Raw genomic sequence first — 19,076 nt, forward strand, 5'->3', positions numbered from 1 at the left:
CTGGACCACCAGGGAAGTCCCTGAATGATTCTTAAACACTGTCAGCTGTGTAGCTAAAAATACATGATTTGTCTAAACTCTCTTTTCAGACATTGTGCATGAAAGTATGGTTTTGCAATTGATGCCCAATAAACTTGCGTATGAAAAACAACAACAACTGTTTACTTAGCACATTATTACCTGAGCTTGGGTTTACAAAAAAGAGGCCAAAAAAAAATTGTGTGGCAATCAGAGAGTAAGATTATGATGATAAAATGAGTCCAATGAGTGAAGGAACTAATCATAGCTGTAAAAATGCCAAGGTCTGAACAAAGAGTGAGAGTTTTGTGACCAGCTATGACATAGGTCCTTGTCACAGGCCCCAGAGGGCAGCTCAGAACCACGCTGATTCAGGTTCCTATGTGCCCTGTAAGGACTCTAAGGATTACTGTTTTTTTTAACATGACATGTAGTTCTCGTTACTAACCACAGCATGACATGAAATCAGGTGACCAGGAAACCAGATAACCTCTCACACTGTTTTTTATTTTATTTTGTTATTAACAATCATTGTTCTTAAATGATAGAATTAAATGTGAGCTCTAGCCAAAAGTTCCTTTAGAGGGATTTAAGCAAATGATTAAAATAAAATATTTAACCCCTCTGCCTATTTGTTGAATCTGAAAATACTTGCATAGAGACATAGAATCAGCCTTGAACAGTAGGAGTCTTTCATTTTCCACCTACTGATTTTACGGGGATAAAGTAAAACACCAAACAACCAATGTTGAAATGTCAAGGCTAAAATGTCACAGAAACATAAGTTCAGTAAAGTAGCATCTTCTGTTCTGAGTAGTCTGATGACACAGTTAACGCTGTGCCTTTAAGGATGTGGATGTGCCCTTAACATCGCTGAGCTTCATGGCTGCAACCTTAACATTTCCTGTCACAGTCTTTGAGTCAATCCTCATGCCCACACAATAGAGTGAGTTTCCATTTCATTCTTGAGTTCACACAGGTAAGTGGGTGGGTATGTGCTCAAACTCAGAGATGCATTACCATACTAATCCAAGTCCATTAATCTCATTGCTCTGATTTTTTTTTCTTTCTTTTGAAATTAAATAATTCTTTACCTCCTGCCCTCCACGGCTTGGTAATAACTCAAAAAAGCACTGGAAAGAGTCAAGAGCTGGGCTACTACTTGACCAATGACTCTCCAAGATCCTTTACTTCTTCATGCTTCAGTATCCTTTGTAAAATGAGATTCATAGTATCCGGCCCAATTCTACAGATGGCCAGAATAAAAGCATTTAAAATGTTTTGGGAGAAAAGCATAAGAATACTGTGACTTTAAAAAAGCAAATGATACAAAATAAGAAGATGAATACAGCAAATAACAGAAGAAATTGACAATCTTGAACAATGTCGTTACTGACTAGTCTCTTCTCTCTTTGCTACCTAATCTCAAAATATCTTGCAGCTCCATAGTGGCTGAAGTTTGTGTTCATACTGCCAAATGCTATAAGTCATTATAGGTGGTGGCCCCCAAAGAGCTTTTACTTATGTGAATTCTATCTAATGGTATTTATCATATTACCTGTTAAACTGAGAAGTTTTCAAAATATTATTTCAAATCAAGACAACAAAGTGTACTTAGTTTTTGTTGTCTTCCTGCCTAGGCTCAAAGAAAAGCTCAAGATTTCAGATGACTACTTGTTTGAAAAAATGATTTATAGCTATCCTGCCAGGTATGACTAAAGATAGCGAGTAACAGTACAGAAAGCACTAATAACAAGCAAATTTTATTAATCTCTTTGAATCTCTATAAAAACGTACATATTGATACTTAAACCTACTACCATAGAAAATACTGGAAAACACAATACACATGCAGGCACCCTGTTAGCTGAGTGATGACATCATTACACGTCAAAGAGCCTCTGGAAATTTCCGCTGTATATTCATGAGAGAATGAGAGTGAAAAAGGCAAATCATGTCTTTATACCATAAAAGAAATCATTTTGACCTCGGAGACCCCTTGAAAGGATCTTGGAGATGACCCAGACCTAGGGGACCACGATTTGAGAACCAACGTAATCGATTAATTTTTAAGGTCACTTCCCAGTTCATAGTACTTCTCCGATGAATGTTTTGCTCTCCTTCGCGGACCACCCTTTGAGACCTAAGGTCTCAAGACAGAGCCCCTAGCCTAGTGTAACCCAAAGCGAAAAGCCCCGGACGCTCCGGGGGGTGCTCTGCTTAGCTACTGGGAGTCGAACACGCTCCCCTGAGTCGGCGGAGGACGCGGGATCTAGAAACCAGTCCCAAACCTGCCCCCCGCGCGCCAAGGCGGGGCCAGAACTGGCTGCGGGCGGCCGGGCTAGCCCAGGGCTCAGGGCAGAAGTGGCGGCGGCGACGGCGACAGCTACAGCGAGGGACGGCTCCCCGGAGACGCCGGCCAACTGCCCGCCCGCCGCAGGTGAGCCGGCCCCCGGGAGGAGGAGCGCGGCCAGGTACTCCCAAGGAGCTGCTTCCTCCTTTTCCCACAGCTCCGCGGCCTCCCGGGATCAAGGCTGGGCCTGCGCCGCGCGTCCCCGTGCCGGCCAGGGCGGCGCTCCGCGGACCCCAGGCGCTTCCTCGAGCGCGCGGGCCAGTCCGGCCCTGCGGAGAGCAAGGCGAGGGTTTTGGGGGCGCCGAGACGGAGGGTCTGGCGGCCTTAGGGACTACCCAAGCACGAGGCTCCGGCCTGGGAGCTGCTGGAACATGCGCCCGGAGTTGCAGGTGCGGGGCCCGGCGGCTCGGCCCCGACGGGGAATGGGCGACTCGGAGGGGGCCACCTCGGCGGACCGGGCTCGATTCCAACGGAAAGCAGAGGGCGGCCGCGGCGATAGGTGCCCGCTCTGCCGTCTGCAGAGTCCGGAGGGTGGGGTGGGGAGGCGAGGGGTAGGGCGGAGGCGGCATTTGTCCCCGGGCACGCTCTCGGGGCTGCTTTCCGGGCGCGGGTCGGACGCCGGCGACCGAAACCGCGCGCGGGGCGCAGTCGCGCGGTGGCTTTGAGCACAACAGGTAGGTGATTCAGTTCCCACAGGAACTCAAAGTGCTGAGCCGGGGCCTTTTTTGACGTGGTTTTTGTTGGTTATTTTGTTTGTTTCGGTTTGTTTGACAGTTGCCAGACTATGTTTACACTCCTGGTGCTACTCAGCCAGCTGCGCATACTTACCTTCGCGTTCCCTCATCGCACAAGAAGTCCAGAGGAGTCGAGGCATGCGGGAGAAGAAGGTAAGCCTGGCTTCCGGCTCCAGGAAAACCCTCCTGGAAACCTGACTCGGATTACAGAGCTCAAAGCAGAAAGTGCAGTCTTTGAAACTACATGCCCCCATCAATCATAGAAGCACTAAAATGTCCTTTAATTTGTGGTTTATTTGGTAATGTTGTAGTTTGTTATGTGAAGTGCAATTTATACACATTCATTTCTGTGAGTTACTTTTGCTAAGTATATATTTAAGACCAGGTTGGTGGTTAACTGAATGGAAAACCTATTTCAACTTCTGAAAATCAGTGAGTGCCATTTTTCTAGATGAAGCTATGTGGTAATTATAATGAGCATAATTCTTCCAGTTCTTCCTGGAAAGATGGACAGGGAGACCAGGATCTAGTCCGGATGTGTTAGGAGACTCTGGGCAAGTTACTTAACCCCTTTCAGCTTGTAAAATGATGGGGGATGGGGAGTGGAATGATCTCTGAGGTCCTTTTTAACTTTTAAATGCCTGGTTATCTGGGTAAAGTCAGAAGGTATGAGAAGATTAGGTTTGGGGCTTGCTAACCTAGAATTCCATACCTTGTGGACTCCAGGTCTTAGACTGATTCCTGCCCATATTTTGAAAGCCTAACCAGAAAAAACAGAAAAGAAAAAAAAATGGCTTTCATTTCTCCCTGCGTAGTCATTGTGCTTCCCTACCCAGTGCCAGTGCTTTGGATCTACCTCTCCACACATTCCTGTCCCTTATTCATTCCCATCAGATCCTACTCTTGTTTTCTTTTGGGAAGGATCTGTGACACTAATACTCCTGGATGACTTATTAATGATTAATACAGCTTAGTGTCTCAAACCTTCTAGGAGGGTGTGTGTGTGTGTGTGTGTGTGTGTGTGTGTGTGTGTTAAGATAGGGCAATATCTTAACCTGAAGGAATCAAACACTGACGGCAGAATTCTAGGCAATTGGATAGGCTAGCCAGTGGGATGGGGGAGATTTGGAAGGAAATCCTTCTTGGTGCCTCCCAAGTTGCACCATATATGTAAGTCCACTCATACATAAGGTGGATGATCCATGCTCAGCAGGACCAGATGCTGATCTCCAGAATGCTTGGGAGTGTATTCATTCATTCACACGATACAGCATAAAAGACAGTCTCAAGGACATCACAAACTATGGAAGGAATTTAGAGATCATACTTGAGTGCAGAAGGCTGGAGCTAGCTGTGGGAAATGTAAATGAAGAATCCTGTATATTTAAAAAGCTGATTTGTTCAGTAATAACCTCTTTATTAACATATACTATGTGCCGAGCTCTCTGCTAGGCACTGGAGATGTAGAAATGAAAGATTGTAATCCTGACCGGGAGGACTACTTCATCTAGTGGGAGAGGCAGGGTGTAAACCGATAATCTCCATAAACTCTATGACAGAAGTTAAAACAGAGAGTTTCAAGAGCAGAGGAAAGAGTGAGTTAGCAGTAACTCTGTCTCCGGAGAGTTGTATGGCATAGAAGCCAGTGCTCTCTATCTGCAAATGAGATATAATAAATGTAGATATGAAAAGTAATTAGGAAAATAAAGGACCTTCAGCTGCATTCTGATAAAGCCCAAAGGTGGGGTTGAAATGACCTAAAAAGAATTTATTTAGAAAGCATGGGGAGACAGGAGAGAGGAGGAAAATGGAATATCTCAGTTGGTGGACTTAAAATAGGGGAATGCACAGGCAACTTCCTAGGATGGTCTAAGACAGGAGACAGAGATGGAAAGACAATCTGAGGCAGATACAAAGGTGCAAAGGCCAGTGCATCCTCCAGCAACGGCCAGAGGGAAAATAGGAACTCTCGCTGGAAGTTCAGGATGCTCCAGGGGCAAGGAAGTTTGCCTCTTTCAATTAAAAGCAAATCCAGGGCTACTTAGAACCCAAATAACAAAGGACAGTATTTCTCCTAAGATCATAAGGGAGGCAGGAAGATGTTTGATAAGGCACTGAAAGTGTAAGGTCAACCATGGACTGAATCAGAACTTTCACAGTCAGGGAAGTGGTAAACAGCAGCCCCTCCTGGAGGGCATGTTTTATACATCAGTGAAGACTTTCGTTGGCATAAATATCATTTCAGGAACAATAAAAATATGTATGACTCGCTTTTTTATTTTCGTTTTAAGTTGAAAGTCCCATTTGGAGGGCAGGGGCATTTTATAACTCAGAAAACTGACTTGAATAGGAGACCGACAATGAGAAATTTGGCACTGCTTTTCTAGCCAATAAAATGTAAAGATCTGGGCGTACCTGAGAAGTAGCAATACAGAGGCAGATTCTAATTCTCCATTCTGAAATTAGATTTCATGTAGTAAGTACAATATAGCTAAGTTAGGCAGGCTCAGAGTTACTTCATTACTGGTTTAATATTTTAAACCTATGCCAAGCTGAGTAACGGACTATACCTCTGAATTGCTTCAACTGGTAGAATTTAGGTCCAAGAGTTCCTTCCCACTACAGGAAAGTCAAGTTCATCCATTTATTTTTGTAAGTAATTTTTTTGACATCTCTATGTGTCAACATCCCTTGCTTTAATGGAACTTTCCTTCTAGCTAGGGGAACAGAGTGGTAACAAGTAAGTAAAGCATACAGAACACCAGATGGTGATAAGTGCTATGAAGAAAAACAAAATATAGTAGGAGATGGGGATTGCCAGAGGTGGGTGAGTGGGGATGGGGTTCAAGGTAACATTGAACAAAATCCAGAAGGAAGTGAGAGAGCAGAGTGAAAGAAGAAAGTTCTATTTAGAGGAAACAGCAAGTTCAAAGGCAGGAGAGAACCAGGCACATTGGAAACCAGTGTAGCTGTAGGGGACAAGGAGAGCCCTTAGAGCAGCAGTCCCCAACCTTTTTTTTTTTTTTTTTTTTTTTTTTGCGGTACGCGGGCCTCTCACTGTTGTGGCCTCTCCCGTTGTGGAGCACAGGCTCCGGACGCGCAGGCTCAGCGGCCATGGCTCACGGGCCCAGCCACTCCGCGGCATGTGGGATCTTCCCGGACCGGGGCACGAACCCATGTCCCCTGCATCGGCAGGCGGACTCTCAACCACTGCGCCACCAGGGAAGCCCGGTCCCCAACCTTTTTGGCACCAGCGACCGGTTTCTTGGAAGACAATTTTTCTACGGATGTTGCGGTGGATGGCTCAGGCAGTAATCCAATGATGGGGAGCGAAGGGGAGCGATGGGGAGCAGAGCGGCAGGTGAAGCTTCGCTCGCTGGCCCGCTACTCACCTCCTGCTGTACCGCCCGGATCCTGAGAGGCCTCAGACCGATAGTGGTCCATGGCCCGGGAGTTGGGGACCCCTGCCTTAGAGGGCCATTGCAAGAATCCCAATGAGAGATGATGGAGACTTGGAAAATTTTTCATTCTGTCTCCATTAGGTGGTAGTGTAAAATCTACAAGGAGACAAAGAAGAAGAAAGAACAAAAATATTTTATCACACTGGTCTACCCTTTAGAATATTTCTCAAAACATCTATCACCAGTGATCCCATTCTGGCTTCCCCCTTGGTTCAAATAGCTCATATGTGTTATTTCTAACATAGAAATGAATACACTAGAATAGCACTGGCCAATAGAAATAAAATACGAACCACATAAGAAATTATCTAGAGCCATATTTTAAAAAGTAAAAAAAAAAAAAAGGTGAAATTAATTTTAATAATGTAGTTAATTTAACCTAATATATCCAAAATATTTAACCCAGTATTTCCAAATATAAGCAATAGAAAGCATTGAGATATTTCATATTTTTTTAAACCATGTCTTTGAAGTCCCCTGTGTATTTACACTTATAGCACATCTCAATTCACACTAGCCACATTTCAAGTGGTCAATAGCCATATGTGGCTAGTGGCTACTGTATCGGACAAATCCAGCTCTGTTAAGATTCAGACCTGCTTGGAAAAGTGATTGATTAGTAAGGAAAATATCTTGGCCTAGGTGTGACTGTTCTCAAAGGCTAAGAATAAATGGCCAACCTGAGGTCACTCTCAAATTAGTATTAGTCTTCCAGACCATGCACTGTCGTCAGTCTTTTTTTTTTGGCTGCATTAGGTCTTATTTTTGGCTGCACGCGGGCTTTCTCTAGTTGTGGTGAGCAGGGGCTACTCTTCATTGTGTTGTGCAGGATTCTCATTGCGGTGTTTTCTCTTCTTGCACAGCCTGGGCTCTAGACGTGTGGGCTTCAGTAGTTGTGGTGCGTGGGCTCAGTAGTTTTGGTTCGTGGGCTCTAGAACACAGGCTCTGTAGTTGTGGCACAGGCTTAGTTGCACTGTGGCACGTGGGATCTTCCCAGACCAGGGATCAAATCCACGTCCCCTGAATTGGCAGGCGGATTCTTAACCACTGCGCCACCAGGGAAGTCCCTGTCGTCAGTCTTGATCCATCTTTCAGTTGCCCACTTTAATATATTCTTCCTTTAGTAATGGTTAGCAGTGAGAAATACCAAGACTTTTAAATTCTTATAAGCAGTTGGGGTAGTTCTCAGAGAGTTTCTGAATTCCAGTCTCAGTAATATGATCTGGAGCAAGATCACTTCAGCTTTGTGTGACACCAGAATGAGTTTGAAGTTTTCAGGTTTTGAAAATACTGCCTTGGTAGGATATTTTGGTTTTGTGTCAACCTGTGCTTAGCTATGGTGTCTACCATTTACCTTCCCTACATGCACACGTAGACGGAGTCTTATAAAACTTTGTAGACACATGTTTAGGGGCTGAGTGGAGGGAGCTACTCCTTTGGGAGGGACTGAATGGCTTTTAATTAATCTTGTAATTAACTTATGATTTTATTAGCTTAGAAGTTTAAAATTTTTTGGTATAAACCTGATAGAACAATTTTAATATAAATGTATGAATTTATAATTTTAAAACATAAAGAGATCTTAGTTATTATTTAGTTCATATTCCCATTTTCCAAATGAGGAAATGGCAACCCAGGGACTTCCCTGGAGGTCCAGTGGTTAAGACTCCATACTCCCAGTGCAGGGGGCATGGGTTCGATCCCTGGTCAGGGAATTAAGATCCTGCATGCCACACAGTGCAGCCAAAAAAAAAAGTGTTTCAGGAAATGGCAACCCAGGGATATAAGTGACTTATCCCAGGATATAGCTGATAGCTAAGCCAAATCAAAAAGAAGAGTCTGTCTTCTAACTCTTAGTCCAGTACTCTGTCCATTACACCAGACTAATTTTTCTCAGTCAAGATAATAGGAAACCAACACTTTAGAAATAGAATAGTCTGGCCTGCCATTTATTGGAAAAATAATTGTCTAGAGGAAAAAGTGATACTCAAATAATTTTTATTTATGCTGATAATTTCGGACATAATCTACTCAAGTATGTTCTGGAATTTTGTTAGTATCTGTACTTCATATTTAGCAGGAATTATTTTTACTGATGATATTTCTTTTTGTCAGATTTTAAAACCACACAAGAAAGTTTGGTATAATTTAACCAGATCAAAAGAACTATATGCTTTTACCGTAATTAAAACAGGAATTTTCTGCCTTATTTTTTATCGGTGTTTGAAATCTTTCTATTTTTTTGCTAGTCTTTACATCAAAAGAAGAAGCAAACTTGTTCATACGTAGGCACCTCCTATATAATAGATTTGATTTGGAGCTCTTCACTTCCAGTGACCTAGAAAGAGAATGCAGAGAAGAACTTTGTAATTATGAGGAAGCCAGAGAAATTTTTGTGGATGAAGATAAAACGGTAATTTGGTTGATATGTTAATTGGCTAGACATCTATTAAATTGTACTTAAGGAAGTGGCACTTTCAGTCAGTAGAGATTATGTGCCTTAAATAGAATTCAGATTGTATACCTGTTATCTCTTTCTACTTTCTTATATTGTAATTAGCCCATTTAGACTTGGCTTTCTACTTAACTGGGCTTATAGTAATTATCAAATTATCAATTATGTCGTGATTTTCTGTGTTTAACATTATGATATTCAAAGACAATAATGAAGCAGAGTGAATTAAACTTCAGGATATTATTTTAGTTAGTTCTCTGACTCAGGCTTCAGTCATTCAAGACTCAGAGCAATTTTTTCTATTAGGACTTACCATTTTTGATTACTGTATTTATATTTCAAGTACTTATTGACGACCTATTATGTGCCAAGTGCTCTGCTAGAGACTGAAGATAAGATATATAGTCCCTGCATTCAGGATTTTATTGCTTGGCAATAAACCTTTAGAAGTTCTCCCTTAAAATACAATTAAATCCTATCTGTTAATCCTGAAAAGGTACAAAACAAACAGCCAGCACTGTCCCTGTTATAATCTGGCATATTCTTTAAGAATGACAAGTGACCCAGATTTTTCACTTTTTTGTAGATTAAATAACCCCAGCTCCTTTTCCCCTTCCTCAAGAATCCCATTTTACTCTTTGGTCAATAAGAACCTCTCTAGGTATCCTTTAAATGCAGGTGTTATTGAAACTTAGTTCTTTTTTCTTCCAAAATTGTGCCCAGATTCCATTCCCTGCTATTATCTGCTGCATCTATTAGAGAAGGGAAAGAAAGTCTACTCTGCGTTGTAGTTGTGCCTGTTGAAATTCTATTGTTTTTCACAAAGCCGTTTTCTAATTTTATCACAGTTCCTTAAAAATGGCTTCCATTCTCTCAAGTAACACTGAACTTAAACAGTCTCAGGGATGTCTTTCCAAATCAATAAATAACTTTCAATAAAATTTCCTAGGAGACTGAGGGCTCATCTAATGTAGAAAAAAATCAGACTCCTTTTCAAACATGATAATGAGTCCCCCGCTTCAACTTCCACCTCTGCTACTTTCATCGACTCTCTAATGCGATAGTGTCCCCTGATGCCTGAGTGAGGGCTCTGGGCAGGTGAAGGGAGACTATCAGTGCACAGTAGTAGAGACCTAGCACTGGCAATAATCCCCTGACCAATTCCAGAGTTGGAAGAAACAGTGGTGGATGGCAGTACTTAATTAGAGTGAGTCACGCCCTCCAGCATGAATGAACTAGTATCCTACCTGTGGCACATGCCAAGCGTTTACCACCCCTAGTCTAGGTCATTGAGACCAAATGAAATGACAGTAAAGAAATTAAATAAACTTGGAAATTTTACCTTTCTCTTAGATGGCATTTTGGCAAGAATATTCAATTAAAGGACCAACCACAGAATCAGGTAAGGCAAGAACTGATCAATTTTCATGTTTTTTCCCACCCTCTCTCATAGTACATTTTTAGTTTCATTGTTTGAGTTTGGTTGTTGCACAACATACATACCTTGTAAAGCCAAGGAAGGTTTCTCAGTTATACACTGGGCTATCTAAGACAGAGAAGGCCACATTCATCTATTTACACACTGAAAATCAAGTTTGGTGAGATAGTAGGGAAATGAGATAATAGGCTTAATGCTATTTTAAACAGTCCAGCTAAGTCAAGACTTGCACAGAATAAAAGTAGGACTCTATTAGTTTCAAATAGTAAACTATTTTAATTTTTTTTTCTTTTTTACCATTACAAGTAAATGGACTACTTATGGTACTAGGTAAATTAGGATTGTTAGGTAGAATTAAGTAACTCCTAGAGAGGGGAGATCCTTTATTTTATCTACATTTATCATCTCTAGCTGCTTTTTAGTCAGGTTTGTTTTGTTTTGTTTTGTTTGTGTTTGACAGCTCTTTTTTCATTCCCCCTAGGTAGGGCCCCAGCTATAGGGAGACTGTATTACATAGCTACACCAGAATTGCTTACTACATTTATCTTAGTAGTTAATACCAAAATGTGTATAGTTGAACAAAGAACATGTTTATCCCACTTAGTGTTGACTTTCATCCATTTAATATAACATTTAAAATAAATGAAGCTAAGGACTTCCCTGGCGGTCCAGGGGTTAAGACTCCACGCTTCCAGTGCAGATGACGCATGTTTGATCCCTGGTTGGGGATCCTGCGTGCCGCACAGTGTGGTCAAAAACTTAAAAAAATTAAAAATAAATGAAGTCAGAGCTAGGGCTTTTAGGAAGTGTATCTAAATTTTTTCTGGTCATGTTTCTAGCACAGACTTTTAAAAGTAATCAATATTAATTATTAGATGCCCAGTAGCATGCTTACACCCAGCGTTGAATTTATTGAAATCATAGGTGGTGCTTTTCAGTTGTTATATTCATGTTATTTTAATGATTTATCTTAAGATGCTAACAGAGAGAAAATCGATGTTATGGGCCTTCTGACTGGACTAATTGCTGCTGGAATATTTTTGGTTATTTTTGGATTACTTGGTTACTATCTTTGTATCACTAAGTGTAACAGGCAACGACATCCAGGGTAAGTACCAAATAAAAATATTTAATTTACTATTATATGTTCTATACTGTCATTTTTAAATGGCTAAAAAAAATGGCTGCCTTTTTTTTAAAATACACTTTTGATTTTGGAATAATTTTAGATACACCGGGAAGTTACAAAGATAGCACAGAGAGTTCCCTTATGTCCTTCACGCAGCTCCCTCGTTGTTAACATCTTATGTTACCATAGTACATTTGTAAAACTAACAAACCAACATTGGTACATTACTATTAACTGAGTTCCAGCACATTAGTAAAGCTTCATAAAGGCCATGATTGTTTGCATAATAGAATCTCAACATCCTTATTAGAATAAAAAGTTATTATCTTATCTGTAAGTAGAGATGAGAAAGTGAAGAACTAACCTTATTCAACAAAAAGTACCACATGCGAAACGGGCTATCGAAATTAATGCTTATATATCCCTATTTACACTTTCAAATTCTATGAAGAAGCTAATGATGGTAACCAGGTGATAAAATGATTATGGAAATAGATAGTGGTGATGGTTGTACAACATTGTGAATATAATTAATACCATTGAATTGTACACTTGAAAATGGTTTTAACGACAAATTTTATGTTACACGTATTTTACCATAATAAAAACTTCTTCTTTATTGTTAAGGTAAGAGTTTAAGGCAACAGATATGGAATTAAGATAAATCCATTGGAGGATAAAAGCTGAAGCCATGAGAGTAGGCAAGTTCTCGTGAGTGTGATGAAAGGACAGAAGGCAAGTGACGGAGTCTTAAAGGATGCCTACAGTAAGGGTGCAGAGGAGGACATGCCAGCAAAGCGGGCAGAGGACAGGGGCAAAGTATAGTGTAATTCTATCCCCAAGCTGGAATTCCTGAACAACTCCCTGAGGCATTAATGTGATCATGGGCAGGGACTAAGAAGATTGTCTGAGACTTCTGTAAATCCTATAAAATTTTGAAAAGTGAGAGAAGATAAGGAAAATTTTGTGCAATTTTTCTTAAGCCACTATGTTTTGAGCTGAGAGGTTTCCCTTACTTAATAGACAGGAAATGAGCAAGTTCTTCCTGTTTTCTAGGGCTTTTGACTAAGATTTTATTCAATATGTCCTTCTCCACAAGCTGCAGCATACCTGGAAACTCACAGGTTAATGAAGAAATCGGAAAATATGTCTTTAAAGACTCTCCTTGCCTTTTATCTTTCCTTCTTTTCCACCCCATTTATAGTATTTTCCCCAAAAAGTCTCTGTATGCCCTCACATTTAATAATTTCCCTCAAGGTCTGTGAGCACAACCATTGTTCAGTGTCCTCATGCTCGACATTGTCTTCTCTCCTCTTTCCGGTTTTTCTTCATTTTTCTACTTTTCTGCACCACTACACCTTCTTACCTTATGGCTTTTTTCTCTGAAACCTTCTAGCTTCTTTCCTGCATGAGGTTAGAAGCAGAATTCAAAGACACGAGGAATAAAGAGGTGCATTATTATGCATATTTTCTATGTATGTTGTTATAACATTTTGAAAACCTGGATATCTCTTATTTTAAAAGTTTAGTTATACTTAATGTTAGTACAGTATAATGCTCTACTGTTTACAGGTCATTTTTACATCTACTGTCTCTCTTTGATTCTCACAGAAACCCTTTATAGGGGACATTTCAAACTAGGTTAACCAGACATCCACTTGTGTTAAGGTTAACTTTTAAATACTTAGTAAAGTACCGTTCATCAATTGTCCCAAGAAATTCTTGCAGCAGAGTTATGTGTTCTCTTTCTACATTTTGCAAGTCTGGAAGTGGGGGAAGGGTGAGGAATATTTGAAAAAGAAAAGAGTAAAAAATAAGATCATTGTTAGAATAGTTTGTCTCATTCCTCTGTAAAAACATGCCAAGAAATGGGAAACAAGATCTTTTCATTTCTTAGTCCCTATATTTTATGGAGGAAAACAGGCATAATATAATGCTGTCAGCTTATTTGAGATGTTCCTGGTGCATACTTTCTGATTTCAATCTTGTAAGAAATCACTGTGGAGACACTTAATGACTTTAATATAATTATACTGTTCCTGTAACTTAAATTTTGAAGGTCAACGTGGAAAAATTCATTTCTTCAAATAAAACATCTGTCTCTCCTGTTTCCTATAAACAAACAAGTAGAACTTTTCGTCACAAGCTAATGAATGTGGCAAGTGACAAGCCTACCATGAATACATTCCAGGTTTCTGACAGAGGAGGAATTGTGTTGACTCCTCTAAGTAAACTTCTGAGGCTATCAGTCACCTCTCAACTATTGAAGGGCTGATTATCCAGTTCCTAGATTTACACAGATTTTTTTCTTTTCTTCTCTCTGCAATTTTCCTCTCTCCTTCCATCCAGTTCCAGATCTCATTATAACCTCCAAAGGACAAGGCATTCTAAGGGGCAAATTGATTGATTCAGTTTGCAAAAGTTTGCAGTATTTTGGGTCTGCTAAGCTGTCTCTTATTGGGAAGAATACTGTAAATATTGACTAGAGGTTGGGGATTACCTATACATTTTAATTATCTTATTAGTCATAACTATAAGAGGTTAATTTACGCATAGATGCTTCATAGGCAGCGAACTTCACAGTCTAAACAGATCAATTTACTAATGTCTAAATTTTAATTTGTAATTCACAAGTGAGAAGGGAAAATGTAGTTTCAAAACACCAGACCTGTGTTGCATTTCAAATTTCATTGGCTGGTGGTGTAGGTGACAGAGTTTTGTGAAAACAGTGGCCATATTGAACTAGGCCTTTTTTTTTTTTTTAATTAAAAAAATTTTTTTTGTAATTGTTGGACTTAAATCAATGGAGATCAATGAGGAAAAGATAATAATCTGAGAAAGGGAACAATGCAGGTGAAACCACAGAGATAGACCATAGAATTCATTGCACATACAGAGGAGAGTGAAGAGGCTACCTTGGCAAGAGCAGAGAGCTATAAAATAAAGTGAGGCCAGAATAAGGGAGGCTTTGAAAAGGAGGCACAGGAGTTAGAACTTGATTCAGTAGAAAGTAGGCTGCAGGTTAGACTTTTGCGGAGAAGAATGATATGATAGAAGTCCTGTTTAGGAGGGTTGGCCCAGGCAGCAGGGATTCAGTGGGGAACAGAGGAGAGAGAGACGGGCATCGCTGTTGTGATTATCTCTGTGGCATCAATTTCCTAGGCTTGGAGTTATGCTGCCTTTCAACAAAGCCTGGATTTGGTTTCACACCATACTTTGAGAAAATTTTAATTCAGGAGCAGGAGAAAGAGGGAATTCACGTGTTTTGAGTCCTTGTTACAATGTTCCAGACATTGCTTAGATGCTTTACGTAAGACATCTTTCTCAATCCACACAAAACATCTCTGTTGAGGTAGCTATTGTTATCCCCATTTTATAGAGGAGGAAAGCTGAGTTAGGTTACCTTGCCTCTGGTCACACAGCTATGAAATGACAAGATCCTGTTTCTTACCCATGACTGACTTCAAAGTTCTTGATCTTTCCATTATATCAAGATTCTTTCAGAGTTTATGGGTAAAATAAAACTGTTGTTATTTTAATAAGTCAGGTTCAGGGACTTTCCTGGTGGTCTGGTGGTTAGGATTCAGTGCTTTCACTACCATGGACCGGGTTCACTTCCTGGTTGGGGAACTGAGATCCCACAAGCCACACAGCACGGCCAAAAAATTAAAACAATAAAAATAAATTGGGTTCACCTGTATCAAAATGTTGGATTTTTTAATATTGCCATCTTAACCTAAAAATGCTGCCTTTCCTAGACCTCAATGCTGTCTCTGTTTAGTTCTTCAGCCACCTACGCAAGAAGGGGCAGACACACTCCCTCCATCGTTTTCAGAAGACCTGAGGAGGCTGTCTTGCCTCCATTGCCACCTTCAGTGGAGGACACAGGATTACCTTCTTATGAACAGGCAATGGCACTGACCAGAAAACAGAATGTTTCGCCACCACCACCATATCCTGGGCCAGCAAAAGGGTTTAGGGTATTTAAAAAATCTATGTCACTCCCATCTCGCTAAGCCCACCTTGTTGTCTTGGTGATATAGGACATTCACATTATTTAAATGGTTTGTTTTCCCTGAACCAAAAAGACATGTCGATTCAGCCCTTTATGACAAACTGCAGAGAGTAAAGGAGAAACAAGCACGTGTACTATGCCACTGGAGATCTGTTAGCATCCTGGACCTAAACTTGATCATAATCAGCTGGGTAAGGAACTTTGTATCTTTGCAGTTAAGAAGAGAGCACTTTTTTGTTCCTTTTAATGGTTCAAAAAATCTGTTACGGGTGTCACAGCTACAACTGGGGAACTATCTGTATCCTCTGTACAGAAGAAGTTTGTAGATTTCTTGTATTGAATACTAAAAAGGTAAGAATTTCTAACTATTAGATTATCCCAAGTCATAATATTTGACCTACTCTTTTTTTAGGATTTCTTTTTGGTTGGAAATACTTCACAGAATTTGGCATTTAAATATAAATTGGTGGCCTTTATATAATCACTTGTTTTTTTATTTTAAATTATTGCATAGCATTCACCATATTTTGCACGTTCTTATTGTGAACTCTTGCTATCAGTCATATTATGGGGAGTGGGGTCAATAGTTTTCTTTAAAAAAAACCAAACAAATACTTGATAGAGAGTTAGTTCTTCAGAGGGAACAGGGTTGCAATGTTACAGATTTGAAAGGGTTGTTACACCACCAAATAAAGGTACAGGCCTCAAATCTAGGAGTGACAACTTGATAAGTTGTGCATATTAATGATGAGTAGACACACCCATTTTCATTGCTATGTTGTCTGTATTGACTATAACTATTAATCTGGAAAATTTGTTGAATTTTATAAATAATAGTTGGAGAACCTGGAAGAAGTAATTTACTTTTCTGCTATCAAAATAATATTGATTAAAGTTACCAGCAACCCCCTGTATCTCTTAATGTCTAGACACAGAACACCATAGGTAATCATTTTGACCTATATTTTGTATTTTCTTCTAATTGTATGTATGACCAGTCTCCCCTTAAGAACATAGTAGAGTATAAGCTATAAATTTCTGGAATGAATGTTTGTGCACAAATTTATTTGAGTGGGTGTGTACGTATATGTGAATTTGTTTCCTCTTTGCAGGAGCTCAAAAAAGAAACATACTCCTGAGAAATAGAAAATTCTGTTATGTTTTTTGCCAGGCATTGCTTTTTTCCTATTTGAGACCATTTATAAAATTGTATTTTGTTTTATATTTTCACACAGGTGAGATTAAGACTCACATGCATTTGATAATTCCTTCCAAATTAAATGTTTAGAAAATATAAATCATATTATACTGTGTGTTTGAGTGTATGTCTCTCTTTTAAGACAGCATGATCTTAATGCAGATAAAAGAAAGATCTTAATCATTATAGACTGCTAAAGACTTTACCTTTTATATTTTCAGTCTCTTTGGTTGCGTGTTACAAAGAAATCATCTGGCAACATTTAGATATAATTAGGAAGAAGTCTTTTTAAAGCCACCTACATTACCTATAAAAATTTTACTATTTGTCATACCTTGGCTTACATAAGCACTTTTCCTCATGTAACTTTGCACTTTGCCCTTATTTTAATCCTCTTTAAAAGGTCAGAGGCAAACTACTCACTTTAGCAATCACACTGAGGCATAGAAGGATAGCTTGACCAAAATCTAACATGTTGGTGAGAGCTAGGTTTAGAATGAACAAGCACACTATTCTAGGCCCATCTCATATCTATAGAATTACACTGTCTCAAATTATGAAATTATAAAATAGAGACAACTAAGTTTTATGAGAAATGTATAAACGTTTGTCATATATACATAAATGTATATAGGTGCATATATTACATATCTGTATATGTATTCTCACACATGTGTTTCTTAGGATGAATAAAAATATAAGATACGGGGGCTTCCCTGGTGGCACAGTGGTTGAGAGTCCGCCTGCCGATGCAGGGGACATGGGTTCGTGCCCCGGTCCGGGAAGATCCCACATGCCGCGGAGCGGCTGGGCCCGTGAGCCATGGCTGCTGAGCCTGCGCGGTCGGAGCCTGTGCTCCGCAACGGGAGAGGCCACAACAGTGAGAGGCCCGCGTACTGCAAAAAAAACCCAATATATATATAAGATACGATATATCTTTTATTGAATCACAATTTGAAATATTCCATGAACTTGTTTACTCCCATTGACTCACAAGAATCTAACTGCAAATCTAGCTTCAGAGCCTGTGACAACCCCTGTCACCCCAGCAGTAGCCTAGATTTGTCATGTGCCATCATTAAGTGTGAAACTGTTGCTCTGACTTGAACAAATCTAGAATTTATCATTAAGATTATGAAATAACTGGTATTTGTAGAGCATCCAATGTTGAGCTCATAATACTTTAAATATAAAAAAGAAAATGTGATAGAACCATAATCAAATACTTATAATAATTAAAAGGAAAATATCAATATAAAATTATTGACACATATTTCTGTCCCATTCACGCTTTTCTATTCCTTGTATACTTTTGGTGGTGGATTTTCTAGTTTGATTAATTTGTTTTGTTTGTGCTTCTTCCCTGGGTAACATATTAGTGTTAACCATTAAATCTATTTTTGACACAAAGCTTTCTACTTAGGTATATCAGTTTTCTCCTCTATCACAATCAGGAAATGAATGTAATATGGGTATGAAAAGGGAATAAGCCTAGAAAAAGACAAGTACACATTAATAGGGTTATGCCTTCAGTAGGCTAGATAATTCTACACAGAATATTCTCTTTTCAAGATGAAAAAAATCAAAGAGAGCACAAATTATGACTGTGTCAAAGTTTTGCATCCGTTAATATTGTGCCCTCTGAGTGATTATACAGAGCTGGGTGATAATTCTCAGAACAATTAAAAACTAGAGCAACGGCATCCTCTGTGTCTGGTTTCCCATTTGCCTGTAAAATTCTAATCATTTTTTCCTATTTCTCAGATAAGTTATGTATGTGTGTACTTTTCCTATATGTGCAAGAGAATTTTTTAGTGAGAAAAAGTTTGTTAGTGCTGTTTAAAAGCTTAATTTCATATTATTCATTTTGCTTTTGTTCTAACTGAATGTGAAATAAATTAGTTACTAGTTTGATTTGAAATGTATGTGACATTTATACTACTAGAAGAGTGTCTAGAATTTCTGTAATTTTTTTAAAAACTAGATTCTTTTGTAGATCCTGCCTGTGTAGCATTTTGGAACACATATGATATATAATGATGCCTTCAATCTTCTGTATTGTGTGTTTCCTTCAACATTTTTTGTCGTTTACAAATGTCTCCCTAACAGTTTAAGAGTTTAAGGCAATTCAGTACAAATTTGTCAGCATTTTCATTATCTGGAAAAGGCAACCCATTTTTGAATGCATATTTTTCCTACAGGTTTGATTATATTTTGGTTTTAACGGATTTGTTATCACAGACACTTTTTATACATGTGAATAAACTTTATGCTA

At 39.4% G+C, this 19,076-nt stretch overlaps 1 protein-coding gene across 3 annotated transcripts; it reads left to right on the forward strand.

Moving 5' to 3' along the window:
• The first annotated feature begins 2,340 nt into the window (after positions 1-2,340).
• On the forward strand, positions 2,341-19,076 carry PRRG4 (proline rich and Gla domain 4). Of its 3 annotated transcripts, none has more exons than XM_060018650.1 (6): positions 2,341-2,458; positions 3,146-3,258; positions 8,816-8,979; positions 10,375-10,423; positions 11,435-11,567; positions 15,370-19,076. In XM_060018650.1, the coding sequence occupies exons 2-6, from the start codon at positions 3,156-3,158 to the stop codon at positions 15,602-15,604; spliced, it is 684 nt and encodes a 227-aa protein (XP_059874633.1). In that variant the 5' UTR covers positions 2,341-2,458; positions 3,146-3,155; the 3' UTR covers positions 15,605-19,076. The 3 variants fall into 3 exon arrangements, with proteins under 3 accessions (XP_059874633.1, XP_059874634.1, XP_059874632.1); XM_060018651.1 differs by having other exon boundaries at positions 2,410-2,492; XM_060018649.1 differs by lacking the exon at positions 2,341-2,458 and adding an exon at positions 2,544-2,760.

Source organism: Delphinus delphis, chromosome 8, assembly GCF_949987515.2.
Source record: "Delphinus delphis chromosome 8, mDelDel1.2, whole genome shotgun sequence".
Lineage (NCBI taxonomy): Eukaryota > Metazoa > Chordata > Mammalia > Artiodactyla > Delphinidae > Delphinus > Delphinus delphis.

Coding starts and splice junctions, on each gene's coding strand:
- PRRG4 (XM_060018650.1), top strand. CDS start 3,156: ATGTTTACACTCCTGGTGCTACTCAGCCAGCTGCGCATACTTACCTTC. Junction 3,259..8,815: donor GAGGCATGCGGGAGAAGAAG/GTAAGCCTGGCT, acceptor TTTTTTTGCTAG/TCTTTACATCAAAAGAAGAA. Junction 8,980..10,374: donor TTGTGGATGAAGATAAAACG/GTAATTTGGTTG, acceptor CCTTTCTCTTAG/ATGGCATTTTGGCAAGAATA.